This window comes from Lineus longissimus, chromosome 9 (assembly GCF_910592395.1).
Source record: "Lineus longissimus chromosome 9, tnLinLong1.2, whole genome shotgun sequence".
In the NCBI taxonomy this organism is placed as follows: Eukaryota; Metazoa; Nemertea; class Pilidiophora; order Heteronemertea; family Lineidae; genus Lineus; species Lineus longissimus.
This window is the reverse complement of record NC_088316.1, coordinates 8,997,000-9,019,359: the sequence shown is the minus strand read 5'-3', so window position 1 is coordinate 9,019,359 and position 22,360 is coordinate 8,997,000. Positions and strand designations below refer to the sequence as shown.

The following is a 22,360-nucleotide window of genomic DNA, read 5'->3' as shown; positions in this document are numbered from 1 at the left end:
AGGTATTTTTGCCCGGAGATAAGCATAATGATCCGAAGACCCAAGTGTAATTAAGATTTATATTCTAATTCAAAAAGACCAACGTCGCCTAGACATACAGTCATGCATAGACTGATGTAGCACAATGCATGAGACACCCTGTATAACGCAAATTTGAAAAAATTTCACCTCTATGCCTTATAACTTCAAGATTAACACCTGATCACTTGGTCAAACTTGGTCAGATGTATTCTACAATACAAGAGACATGCTATTCAGAAATGTATTGGTTTGTGTGAGAGTAACGTACTGCCAAGTCTACAGCCGCTGGAACAGGGGTATGCATGAAATGACGTCGCGTCATTTTTGGAGGCAGGTAGGCCTGGCCTCCGCACCGGCTTGTGAGACCTGAGGGTAGCGCGTGCGTTTGAGTTAAGTGCGCATGCGCTTTCTACGGAAAATTAAAATGGCCAGTGTTGTGGACGAGTGGTTTCAGGTTTCACGGTAGGATTTTGACATGGAAACGGGGAAATAGACATTGAGACCAATGTACTTTCAAGATTATTGCATTATTAATGGAACCAGACCGTTGACATATTGTCACACCCCATGATATTGACGAAATCGTCGACGAAACGGGCAGCCCCGGACCGATCATGTTGGTGCGCTTGAAACTACGGAAAAGTTAGCAGACGGAAAATCTTTTGCGGAATTTTGCCAGTTCAAAGCACGATTTCGTCGCGGAAAGAGAAAAATAATCTCTGGCAGCGATGCAGCTTGTTGTTTAATGCATTTCGATTCGCCCCAGGGTATCGTTACACTTTGATTCGGCCCTGTTTTGACGAAATCTTCAACCGAACAGCGGCTTCTCTGCGTAAACGTAGCGTCCCGCTGAATTGTTTGGAAAAAGAAAATCTCTCCCCAGGTAAATTGCTGTGCATTAGCGTATACGATTCGCTTGCAAAAATGTCACCTGGGTGCAGAGGTTTTCTGGTTCCGGTCAACCGGGTCAAGTTTTTTTCGTTGACGGTATACACACACACATTCGACCCTTAACCATAAAGCTCGCTTAAGAGCTCCCTAATATGTAAAGTCAAGGACTTAGTGAGCCCCCCTTTAGGTCGGGGGAGCTCCCCCGAACCCCCCTACGAGCATATGTTAAGTGCAAGCTCTAACAACTACAGCTGTTACAATGGGGGGACACCCCCCAAACCCCCCTCCGTCGACATAGGTTTTTACCAGGGCGTTGGGGGGAAGCTCCCCCCAAACCCCCCCGGTGGACAGTCAACTAGCCCTTCTGTGTCATACTGCTGGAGGGGGGGTGCGATGGGACCATCCATATAGTTCCTTCCGACACATTTTTGTTTTGGTAATGTAATACATTGTGATTGTCCTTATTCACGGGAATCGGGCGTTTCCAGTGATATACGACACAAATAGGTTGTCCTCATGCATTCACTTTGGAAACGCATTTTAAAATAGATGTTACGTCCTGTTAATGGGGCACGTCATCATCGCGTACATTTGGGAAAAACTCCCTGACGAGACCGGAGCAGACGGCTGAAAGTAGTTTAATTATTGGCCGCTAGGGTGCAGAATGTCGCTCACCCGAATTTTTCACGCAACTTTTGCTAAATAGAGCTAGTTCTAGTTTGTGATTCATTTTGATACTTCAGATTTGGGCAGAAGACCAATATAACTTAGTCGTCAGTGTGGTTTTAAGCTGGAAAAACGTATTTGTTTTTCTTAAAGTGCCTTTTTTGGACGGGTGTGTGCGATTGTTTTGTTTTTATGTCACGTGACCTCGATCATGTCGACACAAAATTGAAATAAACCACCCTTTTCTGTCATTATTTAGGACGGATATTTCTCTAATAAAAATATTAATATAATTGGCCAATTTCTTAGGCATATGATGTAGCGAATTCCCATGAAGATTTAAATTAATTTAAATTAATTTCAATCAATGGGATAGCAACCACCACCGGAAGATCGCGGAGAAATCGGTAAACTCAACGGAGTTAATTCAGAAAAATACCAAAAAAAATTGTTTGTAGGATATACAATATTTACTCTCTTTATTTCTCATCAAATCAGTATATACTCCCACACACACGTGTATCTTAAGAGCCCCTCCTAAAGGGGGGCTTATAATGCGTACAAAAGAGGCATCAGCTGATCTGATCGCTACATTGCAGCGCATGCATTGATTTGTGAAATTTTAAGGGGCAGTGACACTGACAGTGTTGCCAATGTTGATAATTATTAAAGGGACAGTGTATCCGATGTCTCGCGATTTGTGAAATTTTAAGGGGCAGTGACACTGACAGTGTTGCCAATGTTGATAATTATTAAAGGGACAGTGTATCCGATGTCTCGCGATTTGTGAAATTTTAAGGGGCAGTGACACTGACAGTGTTGCCAATGTTGATAATTATTAAAGGGACAGTGTATCCGATGTCTGCTGTTGAAGGTATCAGGCCTATTTTGGTAGTTTGAACATTGTTGAAGGGCCATTGTATAAAACACATTTTGACAAGCAAACAAAATAAATTGAATGGTGGCGCCACCTATGCATATACAGCAGAACTAGTTACACGGTTGACAGATAAACATTCAACCTCGGCTATTTTGCCGAGCACAGTGCGCCTTTAACAGACAAGTCCAATAAATACAGTCCACTCGACAATGAAAATACATGTTAAGATACTACAAATAAATATATTTTAGCTAATATACTCCTCTAACCATTTGCTAACTTGTTCTTTCCAAGATTATCAGAACACGTGGCATTGTTGACATTATTGCGCCATGTGGAAAGATGATGTCAACAAAGACACGTGCTTGCCTTGAATTCTGATTGGCTGTCAGATGTACACTATGGCAGAAGTATCCTGCAGAAAAAAATTTCGCTGACGGCGTGTAATGAAGAAGCGTGATTACCTCGTTCCAAATGCTCACCATAAGCTTAGTTGCATACAGTCATACACCTGCAATACTTCATCGATCCCAGGTTGATTATCGGCTAATGTAGCATATCATTATCAAACCTTACTAATCAAACCTGAAACTATCGAACTGGCACGATATTCATTCTTTTCTTTAAATATTTGTCGATGGAATCAAATGGAATCAAATGGAATAAATTGTTTGTGGCCGATTTGCACTACTCACACGCTTCCAAAAAATTTGCGAATGTACTCGATTTGTTGGAACATAGTAAGCTTGTCCCCTTGTACGAATGTACGTACATATGACCATAATAAATCAATATGAATAACACCCTGGAAAAGGGGCGTGGCAAAATTACATGGAAAAACGAAAAAAACAGATATATACGATGGTTTGTTGTCCAAAATCACTTCACGAGACACACCTATGATGCCAAACACAGCCAATGATGCCGATTGCGCCCGAATCGGTCAGCCCTTATGGACAAACGAGGTTATCGCAAAATGAGGTTAAAAAACCCATGCAACTTTAACTGGTCACTATAGACAGTGAGCCAATATTCAGCCACATTTGAAAACAATATTTACTCTGTGGACCGAGGTAAAAAGGGAAAGAAATCTAAACGCGAAATGACCTCATTCTCTTAATACAGGTCGGATCGGCTGATTTTTCGTTTCTGAGTTCACCTTGAGCAACTCCTAATTTAGCACCGTCAACGAAGTGCCTAGGTCTTACGATAACAAAACGTGCGGCCCATGTTGACAGATGGACGGACGGCCGGACGGACAGGCCAACAAATCTGAATAGCTATTCTACCAGCTTGCTGACTTTGTCAGCTGAGCTAAAAAAGAGAGACACCGTATTTGAGCCGTTTTATTGCATTTATTACAAGAAGAGGAGCAGAAGATTATTACATCAATTTGTGTTCAACACTGTTCATATATAAAGATTAAGCATGCCTTCGATCAGTTTAATAGGGGCGGTTCCTAATCAGTCACGAGGCTTTGTCTTACACTTGTTTAAACCAATCATAGACCTCGTTACGCACTGACGCAAAACTTCTGCAAGAATGGCAAGTTCTGAGTTGATAGGACGGATGGATCATTCATCATACGGTAGCGTAATGGATACGGTAATTGATAAAACATGACTGAAAGTAAAGAGGATGTGTTCTGTTCTGTTGCTGCAAGGCCGATAAGCTAAAAAAACAGTTGACGAGTTCAGATGCAAAAGCCACTAAATTCCCTTGAGGTCTTTTTGAGGAAATGCAACTTTTCTGCCTTGACTAATGTAATGGTTTTTGCAATAAAAGTGAATCTTTTTACATGATTTACAATGGGATCTTGCGGTTTTGCATTGAAACGTATTCCACCTTAACTCTACAGTTACTTTCTGGTGGAGGTGGATCAGGAGTCCAACACAAGCTAATGTTTCGTAATACTAGTTGTGACAACAGACACCAACCTTCGCCAGTCGCTTGATGATGGAATAAAACCTACCCAGACTAAACACCTTAACAAAAGTAAGTCCCCCCAGAAATTTGGTAATAATCATAAAACAACTGATCATATAGGATCATATAGGAATGTCCATTGAATGACTGAGGGCAATTTGAATAACAAAAAGTTAGATTTCACATGATCAAAAGGGTTGTTTGTTTCACGGATTGTTGATAAGACACCCTGGTATATTTGTGGATAGAGAGATTGAACGACTGACTACAGTCACAATCAAATCAACTCACAAATGAGACGTCTAGTGGTTTTGACCACAATTGACACATCTGTTAGGGCACTAACGTTGGAATGGCCGAGACGGGGTCAGTCCTTCTCCGTGAGAGGGCGTACTTTACAAATTAACGACGATTTCCCTTGCGTTTGGACACTGTCTTGTTGCTGCTTTTCGTGATTTTGCCGCCGTTATAGTTTGTGCCTTTTCATTTCATTTGTTCCGAAATACTAGCGTTGGGATGGCTGTTCGCCATCATGTAATCGGTAAATATTATTGCTTTACGGTCTGGATGAAATAAGGAAAAGTATAGAAGAAGACAAACAAGTTTTTTTCGTTGATTCTGTGAGAAAAAGACGCTTTCCCGTAGGCCTACCGGTACCACAGTTTGCATCATCATTCATACAATCAATGCATGGCGTGTGTGTCATTGAAAATGTCAAGTGTGTGCAGACTTAAGACTAGAGATACCGATGACCTCACGTCACGGTGTGCGACATAAAATCAATAAGTAGTGCATTGACAATGCTGGCCCGCGTATGCGGTATAGTGTTAATAAATTCATCGTCCTTGCGACTAAAAAGACAATATTGTCAATAAAATCACATAAACTGCTACTAATGATCTTACTTCATTCATTTATCAACTTTGTTTCATCTGATGGCGAACAATGATGATCGATGATGATGGATTTTATCTACAGTGGTCTGCTCGAAATTCTGTAAATATTTCCAACGACATTTCGTTTCCGGGGTCACGTTTTTTTAACGGGATGCATCATTGGGTGACCCCTCGCGATGTGAGCCAATCGGATTTCATCTTTCAATGAAATGGCAAGGGCCATTGTGCTCACCTGTCGATATGAAAGGGAGAGTATGAGGAAAAACTTGTCATTGTTAGGGGTTAATCATGCAATAGTTGTGGGATGGTGTGGTTTGTCTTGAAAAAGTGGAGTTAGTCGTATTGTTTTCCGCGTGCACATGTTACTGACGTTGGAATAAGTGAATCGTTATTTGTGGGAGAAGCTGAGAGATGTTTTACTGGCCAATTAAGACGGGTTTACATGTGTCTGAGCAATCAGGGACTATTGAAAATAAACAGCGCATTTACATTTTGTAAAACCTGCTGTCATTGGCCGAAATTTCAAATGAATGGGATGTACCTGTGGAATTGCGTGTGATTACGCTATCTTGAAAGGAGTATTTATCCTCGGCTTGTGATTAGAGAGAAATGTTGAAAAATATGATACAAGAACAGTTGAAGCAAGGAATGCACAGTATAGAATATGATGGACTGAGTAACTAGGTAGCAGTTTGTATTCATTTTTGAGACAATAACATAGTTACAAGACAGCCCTATAGTCGGATTCATAAGTAAATGTAACTGCCCTGGGCCGATTTCTTCAAAGTTTGGTTTTTCTTGAATCTAATTTCGGGACCCAAGAGGATTTTCATATTTCAGTAACCATGGTTACGAAATACTTTTTTTGTATGTATTGGTGTACATTGACGTAGTGTATTGATTTTGACATTTTCTCCTCTGTACTGCTTATTTATGGACGCATTTTGCTGAAATGTTCAGGTTAATTTTTTTTCGTGTGTATCTTTAAAGCTGCCAAGTTTCATTTAGAACTATCCATAAAAAAAAATCGGGCCCTCCAGGTTCCCCCAAAATGGCCAAAGGGCTCCAAAGTTGACAATTTTTTTCTTTATAATTTGCAAATCTCTAACCTGGAAATTGTGTTGGTCCCAAAATTAGATTCAAGAAAAACCAAACTTTGAAGAAATCGGCCCAATAGTTTTTGCACAGCGACCCAAAGGGCAGTCAGTGACATTTACTTATGAATCCGACTATAGGCCTAACTATGACAGCTGTGCTACACTTTGATCATTATCATCATCTACTTTAGTCAACCAGCTCAGATGACCTTTCTTGGGGCAGTGATCGGTAACGGTGAACTCCTTCCGACCCAACAGGCAAATGTTTACATTCGTGTCTCCGTGTATCATGGATTCATATGTATACTAACACCGTTGTTGTGTTGACACACTGACCGACACTGTGTACATTTCTACAGCGACGAAAAACGATCACAGAAATGGTTCTTTTTAAGCACTCGTGACATGTTTACAAAAATTAAAGCAAGTGTTTTTAGTAGAGGTTTACCTAATGAGTAGCGTCTGGGTGATTATAAACCATTAACTTGTGTTTAAAAGCCCACATTGTAACGAAAGGTTCCGGCTTGACGCTAATCTCCAATGACGGCAGCAGCCATTTTGCCATACTCTCGAAACTTTGGGATCGTCAAATGCAATGGAAATCACATAATTTCTGACACACACTGCTACAATTCATCATTTTATTGTTCTTTCACAGTATTATTACGCCACCCCATGTCGGATTCGCAAGGCAGCTTGTACCAACTGGCTCTGCATTGACTATCCCCATTCCAAGCCGAAGAACAGTGTGACAAGTTTCTCATTTTACCTTCCAATCACAGTCAAAATTTTCTAAAACAACCGGCAATGAGGACAAACTAATAATCTCAAACCAATCACAAGAATATAAATAACACATACGACCTCATCCGAAGAGCGGATGATTAAGTTTTAGCATTGATTCAAGGTGATTTAATTCCTTCTTCATCTCGCTTCAAATTCATAAAATGGCTGTCTTCCATACTTGTAGTATGCAGATCTAGTGGCGCAGTACAACACTGCGCATCTGGGATACCCGACGGATTGTCTCGAACCGCGAAATTCAAAACTGCTGGCAATGTGCCGACTGACATTTTTGCACAATACCGCCACCTAGTGATATGAAACGAAATTAATCTATTTAATATAGAAACCTCTATATCAGGCCGACCTCTAAAACTTCATTTCAAACTTCAATCTGCTGGAATAAAGAAAATGGGCTTTTTTAACCTTGACCTACTTATACCTGAATAGTAGGTCACACTGACCTAAATCTGTGTCAACATGTAGAGATGCCCAAAAGGTGTCCACATATCAAATTTAGAGAGTCTATGACCAATAGCAAAAAAAAGTGCCATTATCAAAGAAATTTTAGAGTTCGACCTCTGTGACCTTGAAATGAAGGTCAAATCAAAAACCCCTGTGATATGTGATGTATCTTTATTAGATACACCCACCATAAAATTTTCATCGCTCTAGTTTTAACCATAAGCTTCAAAATGTCCAAAAAAAAAATTGGTTTTCAAAGAGCGCCCCCTATATGGCAGACCAGCAGTCAAATTGCGCTGATTTTCATTCTGAAGGAAGGTCTTGCCTAGGGGTACCCACACACCAAGTATGAACTTTCTGGGTCAAGCGGTTAAGAAACGTGCCACGATTTTGTCAAAAGTTAACGACGGACGACGATGACGACGACGACGACGACGGACGCCAGACGCCGCGGTATCGTATAAGCTCACCTGACAGGTGAGCTAACAAAACAGAAAGCAAAGCGTGCAAAACTGAGATCTCCGAAAAAACTAACCGTAGACCACCAAAGCGAAAAAAGAAGCCGTCTGAAACTGAGACTGAGATGTCGGACCATACTGACAGTGACGAACTAGACGATGCTGCACCAGATGATGCAGTTCAAGATACCAGTAATGCAGTTTACAGTGTTGAGGTTGATGTTTTTGAGGTGCACTTGTTCAGTTCGGGGGAAACTGTGGCTGTTGCTTTTGAGGATGCATGGTAGCCGGGGCAATGTGTCAAATTACTCACAGACGAGAGGAATTCTGCGGAGGTTAAATTCCTTCAACCCACAGAAAAGAGGCATGGCAATGGATTTAAATAGCCTTCACCTAAAGATGAGTGATGTCTCCAACGTGTTTATCATCGGCCATGGCTTTGATCTTCTACCAACTGACAGTGGCTGCCGTCTATGGTACATCCCAGAAGAAGACTTTACCAAACTTCAAAGCGCATATGCAAATTTCCAAGTCAGATTTTTCTAAGTCTGGATCAGTCCGACTTAGAAAAGTTTGGCTTTTGAAATTTTCCTTGACCTACAAGTACAATGGCTGCATGACCTAGCCCCTACTATTAATATTATCCTTGATCCGGTATTATACTATAATACCAGATCAAGGGTAATAATGTATTTCAATCTGCAGTTTTTAATGATTTTCAGTGTAAATATGCGTTATATTCCTGAATACCTTGAACCTCTGCTGCACTTTAGAATTTGTCACTTTCTACGTATTTGCATGAAACATTGCTTCTGAATATTGAAACATAGTATGTATGTATTGATTTAGCTGGATATTTGTAACCTAGAAGGATGCAAAGGCTCCTTATCAGTTTGTACTATACAAACAAGCACTTTTTCATGTCTAAATTATCTCATGTACTTGGGCGTGTGGTCTAGCCGCTGTAAAAAGCTTCCATTTTGCAATGCACATTTTTGGCAAGTGACGTGAAACATTGTATGTATCTATGGTGGTATTGTATTAGCTTGAAATCCTGCAAAGGTGACACAGACTAGTATTTACTATACTGCTGACTACCAATGTGACATATAAACAGTCACATTGCTTGATGTGAAACACTTAGCTGGAAATTATCAACAGTTTTCTATCCGTCCATTCACATAATGATTAATGAACTACAAGTAACGTGAAACATTGTATGTATCTATATTGGTATTGTATTAGCTGGAAATCCTGCATAGGTGCCACAGACTAGTATTTACTATACTGCTGACTACCAATGTGACATATAAACAGTCACATTGCTTGATGTGAAACACTTAACTGGAAATTTATCAACAGTTATCTATACGTCCATTCACAAACTGATGAATAAATTATGCTAATTAGCATAAAATATGCTAATATGCATAAAATATGCTAATTAGATCTTAATCTAATGGTTTGACATGCTTAAGTTATAACCTTGGTCTTCACACCTGATGTGTCCAAGTTTCATGTTAATAGTATTATTAAAAGATAAATTATGTCCATTTTAGTGTCATTTTTGCTATTTTCTGCTTGGAAACTGTACCATTTTTGATACCATGGTAGGTACATTATGCAGTGTATTGATGTACACAGAGCCAATTGATACTTTCAGACAACGTGTACAATCTGCGGAGATATAAACGGCTATATCTCGGTCCAATCTTGACCGATTTCCAAAATTCGAAAAGGTATCGCTTTGTAAGGATGTACTCTTTCAAAATAACCATGAAACTGAAGGTTTGTTATAAGCCTTTATTTTGACCTAAACTCTCTATTTAGACTACGGTATAGGCGTTCAAGCAGGCTACATCATGTCTGTGTTAGCCCAGTCTCACTCTCAGCTCAGTCTCACTCTGCGACTGTTTAATTTTGTGTGTGTTAATCATGATATTGTATTGCCACCACATCGTGGAGTGCATACTATATACCGGTACTATAGATCCATGCACTTGATTGGGACCAACGTTTACGAAAACGTCGCGTCACGTCACGTTACACTAATGTAAAATGGGGTAGTTGTAAAACAAGAAACACAGAAACGAAACGCAGAAACGAAAATCAAACGGGTTTTCATAAAAGTTGGAATCAAGCGGCACGCCGATACTTTCCTTGCCCAATCCGTTGTTATTGTCGTTTAAAAGTAAAATCTGAGGTTGGTGGGTTGCGGCCAGCCGGAATGCAATAGAGTTGTTGAGGGGATACATGGAGCAACTTGGGGGGGGGGGGAGGGGGCGGCACGATATGGGTGAAGTCTTTTGAGGTGGTGGTGTAGTACTTTGGTAGGTTCGATTCGATTCCTACAGCATGTTATTTTAAATGAAGGTGCAGTGCAACATCTTGCCTTGTAGTGTTCAATTTACATGAAGTACCAGGATCATCCTACAAATCCCGTCTGATGCAGCACTAAATGCAAGGTACGGTACCAGTACATGGGTGAATCATTTCGACGTTATGTGAGACGTGAGAGACCAATTTTGGCGACTAGAATAGAGTAAAATGGGGGGGGGGGGGGGGGCGGGCGGGCACTAGACTTGGACTTGGAGTAACTCAATCTTGCCTGCCCAGCTGCTGCCTTTAAATAGTCCCTTTAAATATCTGTTTATGTTAATGAGGTTGCAGTAGGGAAGTTCAGCCTAGTGTCGTGCACAGGCCATGGAATGTACAAAAGAACAGGACTCGCTATTCGAAGGACTATTTTCTATTTACGCCGTGTAGTACATACATGTAGTGTATTGGGGAGGTCAGTGTAAATAGAAAATAGTCCTTCGAATAGAGAGTCATGTTCTATTGTACATTCCAGGCAGGCCTATGGTCGTGTTCTGGTCATTGGTCATGCCGACTTACTGGCGGCTCATATCGATCATAAAGTCCTCATGCCCTACAGATGGTGGATCGGCATGGTCATGGGTTAGATTCCTGTCCTCGAGATTGAGTGGTGCTTTGGTCATCACTCATTGGTAGTTTCTTAAACTAAGGCACTGGTATGATATGCGGCTCAAGGTCAGTCAATCTTTGATGTAACCGCCATCAGGCGGCCATGTTGAAACCGATATGGCCACCATATTGAAACCAAGATGGCCGTCAAACTCTGCCAACACCATTAATATTCTAACCAGGCTTGTAATATATCAAAATGATCGGATGAGAGTAAGGACGCCAATCGACTCTTTGAAATGTGGCTAATAACAGACACAGAAAGACTAGAAGCGTTATAAATCAAGTTCATACATTATTATTCAACTCATTTGCAAATTACAGATGAAAGTAACGGATAATACATCTCAAGTACTATAATGTCGTGAGGGACTAATGCAGAGTCATTCCTGTAGAGCAGGTCACAGAACAGACAAGCTAATCGGTTCGCCATTACAACAACAAGGTTTATTATAAAACACGGAATATCAATATACGAAACGACAGAACATTACATCCACCCTTTTGGATGAAAAGGTTTACGCTTAATAAGTCCAGACGCGGATGTTGGTATCAAAATAAAAACATAATCTCAAATTAAACACTTTTCCTGGAAGCGCAGAATAAACACAAGATTGTCTCTGACTCAAGAATTGTCCTTTTCTTGAATTTGAATGTTCTCGAAGTTATGAATTAGAACATGGCGCAAATAGCGAATCACTCTTCACTTAGTCCTTACACGGATAATGTCTTCATTACCAGAATAAAAGCACATCCATATCGAACTTGAAGTGTCCTATTTAGAACAAAATAAAAGTCCACTATATGAATATAGAACAGTTCAAACACATAAAACTCAGAACAGGGTGTTCTTAACGAAGAACAAAGTCTTTGAATCTTGGGTTAGGCCTCTTCGTTCGAGTTGATCTCCGGAGTGGTTGTGAGGTAGTCTCAGTCATCACAGGCAGTTTCTGGTTGGAGGTCTCAGGCTCAGAAATACCAGAAGGTGTCTCAGGTGCTATAGTGGGCGGAGCATCTGAGTCAGGAATCTCAACTTCCTCTTCCTGAATGTTTTCAAACAGGCTTTCAGGCACCCGTTTGAAAAACGTTAGGTTGCGAGTTATCTTTCGATCATCTCGCTCGGCTGTCAGCATATTACCATCTCGACGCGTTATCTTTAATGGATCTGGATCGAATGGCGGCGTTAGCTTGTTACGTTTCTGCTGACGAACTACAACGGTGTCTCCTTCGGCAATGTTGCTTTCAGTAGCGTTGCGTCTGCGATCTGCATACATTTTGATCTTCTTCTTGCGTTCATTGTCAGTGTCTCTCATTGACGATTGAGAACGAGTTTTCAACTCTGGGTTGAAATCGGCACATGGAAGCTGGGTTTTCATCCTACGACCATAGAGGGCTTCGAATGGCGAGACACCTGTTGTTGAATGTGGTGTCGCACGATACTGGCGTAGAAACTTCTGTAGTTCCTGCTTCCAATTGCGGCCTTCGATGTGTGCGGCTTGCACAGTCTTCGTGATGTTTCTCATGAAACGTTCTGCTTCACCGTTAGCTTGGGGATATAACGGAGTCACTCTGCGGTGTTGAAAACCGAGGCATTCAGCGAAACGTTTGAAATCATGGCTCGTGAACGGAGGTCCGTTGTCGGATTTCAAAATCGACACAACTCCGTGGCGTGACATAATGGCGTCTATCTTTGGTATGACTGTCTTTGCGGCGGTAGAAGCTATAACTTCAACCTCGGGGTAACGACTGTAGTCATCCATCATCACGAGTAGGTAGTCAGCGCTTGGGACTGGCAAAGGACCGTAAAAATCCACAGAGACTTCTTCCCAGGGACCATTCGGCAGCTTTGTCATGCGTAGCGGCTCTGGTTTGCTGGCTCTTCCGGACGTAGCTTGGCAAGGCAGACAGTCCTTGACACATTCTTCAACCATGGCGTCGATGGACGGAAACCATACTTTTTCTCTCAGCAACATCTTCGTTTTGACGATGCCCTGATGACCAACGTGAGCAAGGTCAATGGCTCTTCTCTGCAGTGCGTCAGGCATTACCAGTCTTCTCCCTCGGAGGACGATACCATTATGAACGATCAGCTCATCTTGGAAACGTTTGAATGGCTTCAGGCACTCTTCATCTCGTCTCCAGTAGCCAGTTTCGATAGCTACTTTAAGCTTCTGCAGGGTATGGTCTCGTAAGGTTTCTGATTTTACTTCTTCGAGTTGCATGGCTTTTGGAACCGCATTGTCAATGACATAGTTGACGTAATCATCGACAAAGTTTGCTCTGTTCTGCTCATTGCCTACTACAGGATGGCGACTGCAAAAGTCGGCTGGGTTGGCTTCGTTCCTTCCAGGTCGATATTCCAACTTGTAGTTATACGGCGTTAGACGTAATCTCCATCGTTCAATCCGTAACGACATCGGCTTCTGGCTTTGGAATATTCCGATCAACGGTTTATGATCTGTGACCACGGTGAAAGGGGAAGTCGAACCGTATAAGTATAGGCGGAAGTGTTCTGTTGCCCAGACCACTGCGAGCATTTCTCTTTCTGTCTGCGAGTATCTCGTCTCAACGTCGGTGAGCGCGCGACTAGCGTACGAAACAACGCGACCTTCTTGCATCAGAATCGAGCCTAATCCGCGGGGCCCTGCGTCAACGATGAGTTCAGTTTTCTTACGCGGGTCATAGTACGACATGACCTTTGCTCCGGTGAGCGCAGTCTTCAAGTCTGTTAGCGCTTTTTCATGTTCCGCGTTCCACTGCCATTCTGTCTTATCATGCGTTAGCTCTCTAAGGGGCGCTGTTATGCTAGCATACCATGGAATGAAGCGCGAGAGGTATTGGGCCATTCCGAGTAACGAACGTATTCCACTCTTGTCCGTCGGGGCAGGCGAATCTCTTATGGCTTCGATCTTCTTCACATCTGCGGTAACACCAGCGCTATTGAAGATATGACCGTAGAACTTCACTTCTGACTGATAGAAGTGACACTTGGGCATGTTGAGACGAATTCCGTATTCTTTCAGTCTCTCCATCACGGCTATCAAACTCTTGTCGTGTTCAGCTTTATCTTTGCCATGGATAATGATATCGTCAGAGATATTTCGACAGTTCGGTATGTCACTCAGAATTTCGGCGATCGCGTTCTGAAAGATTTCCGACGCGGCGTTTATCCCAAAGAAAAGACGTTTGTAGCGTCTAAGACCAAGATGGGTGGTGAACGTGGTGATAAAACGTGATTCCTTTGCAAGTTCTAGTTGATGATACGCGCTACTCAAATCTAGGGTACTGAACACAGTGGATCCGTTCAAATCCGTTACTAGATCATCAAGAGTCGGCATAAGATGTCTTTCACGTTTTATCGCTTTATTTGCCTCGCGCATGTCAACACAAATGCGAATTGCTCCTGATTTCTTGGGGACTGTAACTATGGGACTTATCCACGGTGTCGGACCATCGACTTTCTCTATAATGTCAAGTTCCTCTAGACGCTGTAGCTCTTTCTCTACATCTTTGCGGATATGGAGAGGTATGCGACGGTGAGGTTGCTGCTTCGGCTTGGCGTCTTTATCAATGTGAAGTGTCACAGGTTCACGTTTGATCTTGCCTACACCGGAGAAGAGTTCCTCATACTTCTTCAGCGAGTCAGGAAGGGTCTTGGAGCTGGATGGATTGGGCCTCGTTTTCGATTTAACCTCATGTACGATCTTCAAGATTCCTAAATCCGACGCGGTCTTGAAACCAAGTAAATTCCCTCCTCCTTCAGTCACGTAGAACTTCGACCATTTGGTTTCGGACTTGTGACGTGCTGTGGCTCGGAACATTCCTTTCAGCAGTATGGGCGTCTTGCTACCATAGGGGAATACCTGTGTGTCAGCTGGAAGCAACGGGTCTATACCAGGTTGGGCTCGGCGAATAACGTTGAACGTCTTGGAGTCGACTAGGTTGACGGATGCTCCCGAATCTATCATCATGGGTACTCTGGCCATTTTTGGTTTCTTTCCGATTGTTATCGTACACAGCGTTGGGTTGTTGGACTTGGCAGCTTGGGTAAAGTAACAGTAGTCAGAATCTTCGTCAGCCTCTGTCATCAGGGTGTTAGCGCTGTTGGTCTTTGAACGGCACATCCTCCCGAAGTGTCCTATCTTCTTGCAACGATGGCACTCCTGACCATTGGCGGGACAATTACTACTGACTTTGTGGGGTCTCCCTCCACACTTACCACAGTTCTGGTCGTTGTGTTGCTGCTGGGGTCTGGTATCTCGACCATCGCGACGTCTGTCCTGGTCCGGCTTCGATTGTGACTGGAAACGACGTGTCTTCTGCTTAGGTCTGCTCTGTCTTTGGCTCCCTTTGCCTTGGCTCTTGTCATTGGCTCTAATCTTGTGAACGGTTTGATGTTGCGATTCTTCAAGCTTGGTTGCTTGGTGCTCACTCAATTCAAATGCGCGGCCAGTATCTCGAATTTTAGTTAAATTCATGTCTTCACGCAACGCTTTTCTGCGAAGTTGATGTGAATTAGTGCCGGTTATGATTTGAGCGCAAATCTCGCGGTCTACATTCGCGAAATCACATGTCTTGGCAAGTTTTCTCAAGCGAGTATGGTAGGCATCAAGCGTTTCATCCTTTGCTTGAGTACACTGTCTGAAGTTGTATACCTCGAATGCTACGTTCTTCTTGGGTAGAAAATGCGCAGTTAACTTAGCCTTAGCAGTATTATAGTCATCATCATCGCCTGTCTCTGTCAACGTGTCGAATATCTCATCTACATCAGGTCCTGCGTAATGTAGTAGCAATGCTCTCTTCCTTGTGGGATCAGTTAAACCTATTCCAACAAAGAGTCTCTCAAATCTAGCCAACCACCTTTCCCATCTGGGGCCAATAGCGGTAGGGTCAGTATGAGGATCAAATGAAGCAAAGTTAGGTAGAGATATCATCGGTTGAGGCGCAACAGCGGCAGCTGGGTCAGCAGGAGCTCGTACTGGTGATGGCATCTTGGCAACACGGTACTAATATTCTAAATATTATGAGCAAGACTGCTAGAAACTAGGGATATTATAATACTGCACAGTAAACGATAGTGTCGACATCTAACGGTAACACGCGGAAACGCATTCACACGGGCTACATACAGCGCGGCGAGATTTCTATTCTACATGAACGATTGCACGTACACATACATAGCGATAGCGCGTACATTACGCATATATTTCTCGCGGCGTGGTCACAGACTTTTTAAACCGTTAAATTCACAGTAATAACTGCACGCATTTTTCAAAATGTCCACTTCTACGGGTTCTTGGTATCTTACTTTAGCATCGAATATCCTCGTCGCCAGATATAATGTCGTGAGGGACTAATGCAGAGTCATTCCTGTAGAGCAGGTCACAGAACAGACAAGCTAATCGGTTCGCCATTACAACAACAAGGTTTATTATAAAACACGGAATATCAATATGCGAAACGACAGAACATTACAAGTACCATCGAATGTAAGCGCTGCTTGACAACCACAATCCCTCACTGTGCTGAATCTGCCTAATTCTCTTCATCCAACCAGATCTGAAAATAAAGAATAATACCTTAAAATAATCTCAGTCGGTATTGGTACTTTCAATTATATCATTAATGTCAATGAGACATCTCCCCCAAGACTTTATTGGTTCAGAGTTACAGATGGTGCTATAGTACACACAGCTATAGCCAAACATGGCCTGGTAACTCACAGAACACTGTCACACTGTCACTAAAACCATGCAATGCTGAATGCATGAACCAGGAAATGAAAAGAAAAACATTGATATTTTCACCAAACTACCAAACAAAACCTTTAAATACAGAGCATTCGAGTCTCAGGACAGTCAAGAACAACATTAGTCAACTGTCACGAGATAACAAGAATGAAAACATTGTCAAAATATACAATAAACCTACCCAAACTGACTGAAATCAGCTGATTTTCTAATGCTAATTTAATTGGAAAAGTGCCCGGATGTTACGAAAATTGGGCATGCGCCACCATCGGCCAAGTTGGAACTACAAAATAAACTAGTATTGGGCAATTCGCCTAACAGCAAATTGCAGACCATATCCCTGGTGAAAGTATTTTGTCATGTTCAGAAATTAGGTTTGCACCAGGATATAACCAGATAAATCAGAGGCAAATAACCCTGAATAACCAGCTGAATTAGGTTGTGACAGTAGGTGCATCATAAATACTAGAATTAGCGATGGTTCTGGGACTGCAACAACTCAGCATATGGATGGTCAGAATCCAGCAGACAACAAGCAAATGTAATCTGAATCTCAACATCTTTCGTATCTTTTGATGAGTTTTCTGGTCGAGTGAGGGAAACCAGTTGGCCATCTGATATGGCTGGTGGGGATGAAAGCTCCCAATGTTGGGACGACCAATAATACATTGCGTCTCCACAGTATTTATATTATAATACCTCCCTCCATGCACACATGGTTCTGCTGCCAATTTTTTCTTCAAATGATCTAGGTGTCAATCATGCACTTGTGGGTACTGGCACCACGTAGGTAACTTCTGATCTGATCTTAAGTGGCAGGTTTTTGGTGCTTTGTCCTGGTGCTCATTTTTAAGATGACAAAACACTATCACCAGGGATATGGTCTGCAATTGCTGTTAGGAAAGTCACAACCTGGGGACAAAAAATAAATGTGATTTAGACTTCGCATTCCTTTGAAGTGTAGGTTGCAACATCCCAGGCCATTGATGCATGCATGGTCACAACATAGGGGCAACCGGGAATCATGGCAAGGATTTTTACAACCATTCTTTTGAGGTGTAGATTGTGATGCGAGGGAAGTGTCTTGATCTCTACATAAAATTCCTTCGACATGGTGCAACAAACCAGTCCAGTAGATATATACATGGTCATAGCATACGGCATCGAGACAACCAGTATGCAAGGTTACGGCCAGGCCCAAGGGGTATGACCGATCAGCACTAAGAGTAAAAACGTAAAATGCAATAATATCTTTTTAAACTAACTGCCACAGTAGGTTTATTTATTCAGTCTTTTTGAAGTACAGTGAATTACAGTGAAAAGAACGAAATACGGCTGGAATATTATACTGGTTTGTCTTCGGACGGCAAATTCAGCACTGCACCGATGTCAAGGTTAAGACGGTTATACGACTTTGCCTCATCAGCTCCTCGTGGTCAAGGCTCCTATATCCGTGACTGATGCGGTCGCAGAACAGATGCTGATCATCCCCGTCACTGCGTCAGGCTGTAAAACAGAGCGAGGAAATATTTTAACTTCACCAGAAGTTTTATCATTCATTATTCAGACCAACAGACACTGACTACCTGCTAATAGTCTATGAATTTCATTGTCATAATTCAGAACAAACACTTATCATCTTTGCTGACAATATTTACAGAAGGTGTGTACATTCGTGTGTCCATTTACACTGCACGTGTATACGTGCTTTACTGTACATTTCTACAGGAGTGAGCAGGATGTACAGAAAAACGATCTCCAAAACTGTTGCTTTCAGCACTCGCGACACGTTAAGCGAGGTTTAAGCAATTATTTTCAGTGAAGGTATATCTCATGTGTAGAGTCTGGGTGATTTTGAGACATTCTTAGGTGTTTAAGGCGCACAGTTTGATGAAACTTGCCCGAATTCGTAATTTTTTTGATGAATGTATATCCGCCATTGCGGGGATCTGGAAACTTTCGGATGACAAGTTTGCCTCAAAAGATGGACGTGCTCCCTATAATCACCCAAACTAACAGCGAATATATATTCTTAAGATCCTTTTCTTGACCTCTGATGAGTTAATTTTGTCTGATGCAGTGTTTCAACACAAATTTGAGGGCGATTACAATCACGAAAAAATCACACTCACCCCGTCTAGAATGCGTAGACGAAATGTCTGTTGGCTCTTCCATGTAGCGGGTATCCTCCCACCTGTTCAGGTCGGGACAGATCAACGTTGAGCAACTTGCCTAATCGGTAAAAACGCGGGAGGCAGTGCTATTACCGGAACGGTTCAGAACCGGCGATTTTCATCAAAAATCACCCGAAAACTAAAAAAGTAAGCAACGGCTGCAAAAATAAAGTACACGTTGTTCGTTAGCAGGTTATGAAACGTAACCTAACCAAATTTCAGGTCGTTCCGTGCGGCAGTTTCGGAGATACGTGTCGAAAACCACATCCCTCGGGTCCTGGCGATCGGCTCAGTAAAAACAATAGACCATATCCACGGAGTTGTGGATATGGTCTAATTATAAACTCGATTCCGCTGGAGATTTCAAATTATTTTCATTAAAACGGAGGTTTATACTTACAATTACAACTAAATCCGTTTAATTATCATTTCTATGAGATTTCAGAAGGGATAATTAGGTGTTGTTTAGGAGTGTCAAATCTTGAAAATGCCTAAAATCGGTAAATATTGACGGAATTTCATCCGGTTTTGGACGAACAGCAAGAGTTTCAGCAGTAGAGTTCATTTCTGGATAGATAATTTACATAGGTCATATGCCCTTTTGCGGAAAAGGCGCCAAAGATTTGACGAGCAAGTGACAGTTGGCCGCGCCCCCGTGCCGTCCTCATTAACATACCGTGACGATCGCCACGGCGGCCCAAGTTGTGCGTAATTTCTAATTTCTCCCCAAATACTCGATGAATTTATTTGAAATTTGAGACAATGAAAGATTAGATACTTGTTTACCTTGGGTCTTCCTGGTTTCTTCATACATCATCGATAAGACACCGAAATTAACCGATCTTCAAGAGGTGTGAAAAGTTTTTTTCGTCATTTTCTGTGCGTGACGCGAAAATGCGAAAAACGCGAAAATCTATAGCCTATGGTAGGTGATAAAGTATGGAATTAGTGAAACCTTGGAAACACTGATAAACCTTGGAAACACTCCTTAAAATGCATAAAAACATGAAATAATGCCATTCGAACCTAACGTGGTTACGAATCAACATTTGGAGCTTATTCTTACATGATCAGATCGGAATTTTATGGTAATTTAGAAATCTGTCGCATATCCGATTCAATAGTCTATATTTTAGAACAACCCAGTTGTACCTCGCCTCCAGTGTACAGTACTGATCTCCCAAATATGGGAAGACACGCCCACCACACACCCATAATATGGACCAATAGCGCTCCGCTTATAAATACGCCACCACCACGCGGGGCCTATTTGAACTACGGATCGGTCTGTTCATACAGGGTTATACAGAGAAAATTGGGGGCCTGTCATGCATTATGCATGGATAAGGTTGACCACTATGTCTACGCCTAATTGTCTATGATTGACTGATATTTTATAACAAACGATGAATAAAAGAAGCCTAGTCATGTATGTTTATTACCGAAGTTTGCGGATGAAAATTTCCTTCGCCGTGAGCGATTTCTTACATCTTCCAGTACGCATCGAGGGATGCAGAGATCTTTGTGACGTCACCAGTTCTAAGCGGTTTTTTTATTCACGTGTGTGTTTGTCCTATGATCTCGTGCATCTAGTACCGAGCATAATACTTTATCGTCTATGGAATACAAAACAATCATAAAAACTAATTTTTGCTTCCATTGAAGAGAAATAAAATATTTTAACGACCACAGCGCATTGCCAACTGATGACGTCATCCTCCACATTAAAAATGTTGGCTTCTGAACTAACTGGCAAATTGCTATCAATAAAGTCAGCTGGGACGAGACTGTCAGTTGGGAGGGTATAAATCGTGGAAGGAACGCACCCGATTTCCCGCGCTATTTGCACAGTGATTCCATGGTTTACATTGAATATTACAAGGTTTATCAGTGTTTCCAAGGTTTCACTAATTCCATACTTTATCAACTACCATAGCCTATAGGTCTATATCACCACTTAGGGAATAGACGAATTCGAAGAAGACGGAATCGGTGCCAAAACAAATCGAATGCGCACAGTCGGAACATGTCAGAAGGCCGACTTCGACAATGCCCAGAGAGACACGGCGATCCTTTGTTCAAGGGTCAGTGCAAACTTCTTCGAATTCGTCTATCAATGTAATGATGTAACTGGTGAAATAACGAGGAGTAGTGGTGAAACAATGTTGTGCAACGTTATTTTGGGAGAAGGTTGTGGCAGTTTGAGGGACTGTGTGCATGCACTTGAGGGAGTGTGTTCATCCAGATAGGCCTGTTTGAAGAAGAGGAATCGGCGCCATAACAATTTGAACAATGAGTGCGCACGCTTAGAACACGTCACTCGTCAGAAGGCCTTAGCTGACTTTGGACAATGGGTGATATGAATAAAGACTAGCAAATGCTTTTACTTCAATTTTATACAGAAAGGCCTAGTGTAAATGTACATGGAGTTTTAGATAAAAGCATTTACTAGTCTTTATTCATATCACCCAGTGCCTAGGGTAGGAATTATTTAAAGCTGAACTGCATGCACAAAACCAGAGCGTCTCATGCCGCAATAGTAAGAAATTCAAACGATCGAAAGGTCCTTCTGAATCAACGTACTCTCTACTATACCACAGTAGAGCATTTCACTGTTGTCGATATCGCATTAAACAGTGAACATTCTACTGTGTGTTTGCTTTTGCGCACATAATCTGCGCAACGAAGAATACCATTGAATATTATATAAATATTGCATGTCAAGCCATAGAATAGTCAAAATTATTTGTCAGGTCAAAAATTATTTCACGAGGCTTTAAACCAAACCTAGAAGAAATCGGCCCAGCAGGTTTTGCACAGCGACCCAAACCACTGTCAAAGTGATTTTTAATCGGCGGATACGCAAATCATGTATGGAGCCAAGACGTGTACATTATGTACTGTAGACAGTGTGTGTTTACATTAGCAGATGATGTTTGTTTGAAGCGAGTCCAGGCCCAACTTGAATGCCTTGTACTTTCTGTTCGTGGATGTAACAGTCCCACCCAATGCAACCTACCTACTTTGTGGGTGTAATTCAAGACCCTGACAGTATCACTGTGCAACTTCCTGGCTTAAAACGCCGTAAATATGCTGTTTTTTATCGCCGATTTCGTCGAAACCTTAATGGCCGCCATTTGCAATAACGCGTCATCGATGACGTCAGCCGTGGAATAATGCCGTGGAATAGTCAAAATTATCGCATGGCACGTGGTCGTGAATGACGCGACGTCATTGGCTCACATACTAATGAGGTATGATAATCTGGAATATTGTTGAATGACCACGTGTTTTTAATTTGTACTATATATATAGTTTTTGACTGTAGCCGAATAGATGATAAATCAATAAATCAATTTGAATTTGAA

At 41.9% G+C, this 22,360-nt stretch overlaps 1 protein-coding gene across 2 annotated transcripts; it reads right to left on the bottom strand.

Annotated features, from left to right (window-relative positions):
- Positions 1 to 11,380: 11,380 nt before the first annotated feature.
- LOC135493904 (uncharacterized protein K02A2.6-like) lies at positions 11,381 to 22,123 on the bottom strand. 2 transcript variants are annotated; one of them, XM_064781551.1, is made up of 2 exons: positions 22,012 to 22,123; positions 11,381 to 16,627 (listed from the first exon to the last, which is right to left on the bottom strand). In XM_064781551.1, exon 2 carries the CDS (start codon positions 16,057 to 16,059, stop codon positions 11,920 to 11,922), a length of 4,140 nt encoding a protein of 1,379 aa, XP_064637621.1. In that variant the 5' UTR covers positions 16,060 to 16,627; positions 22,012 to 22,123; the 3' UTR covers positions 11,381 to 11,919. The 2 variants fall into 2 exon arrangements, with proteins under 2 accessions (XP_064637621.1, XP_064637620.1); XM_064781550.1 differs by lacking the exon at positions 22,012 to 22,123 and adding an exon at positions 17,000 to 17,047.
- Positions 22,124 to 22,360: the final 237 nt, after the last annotated feature.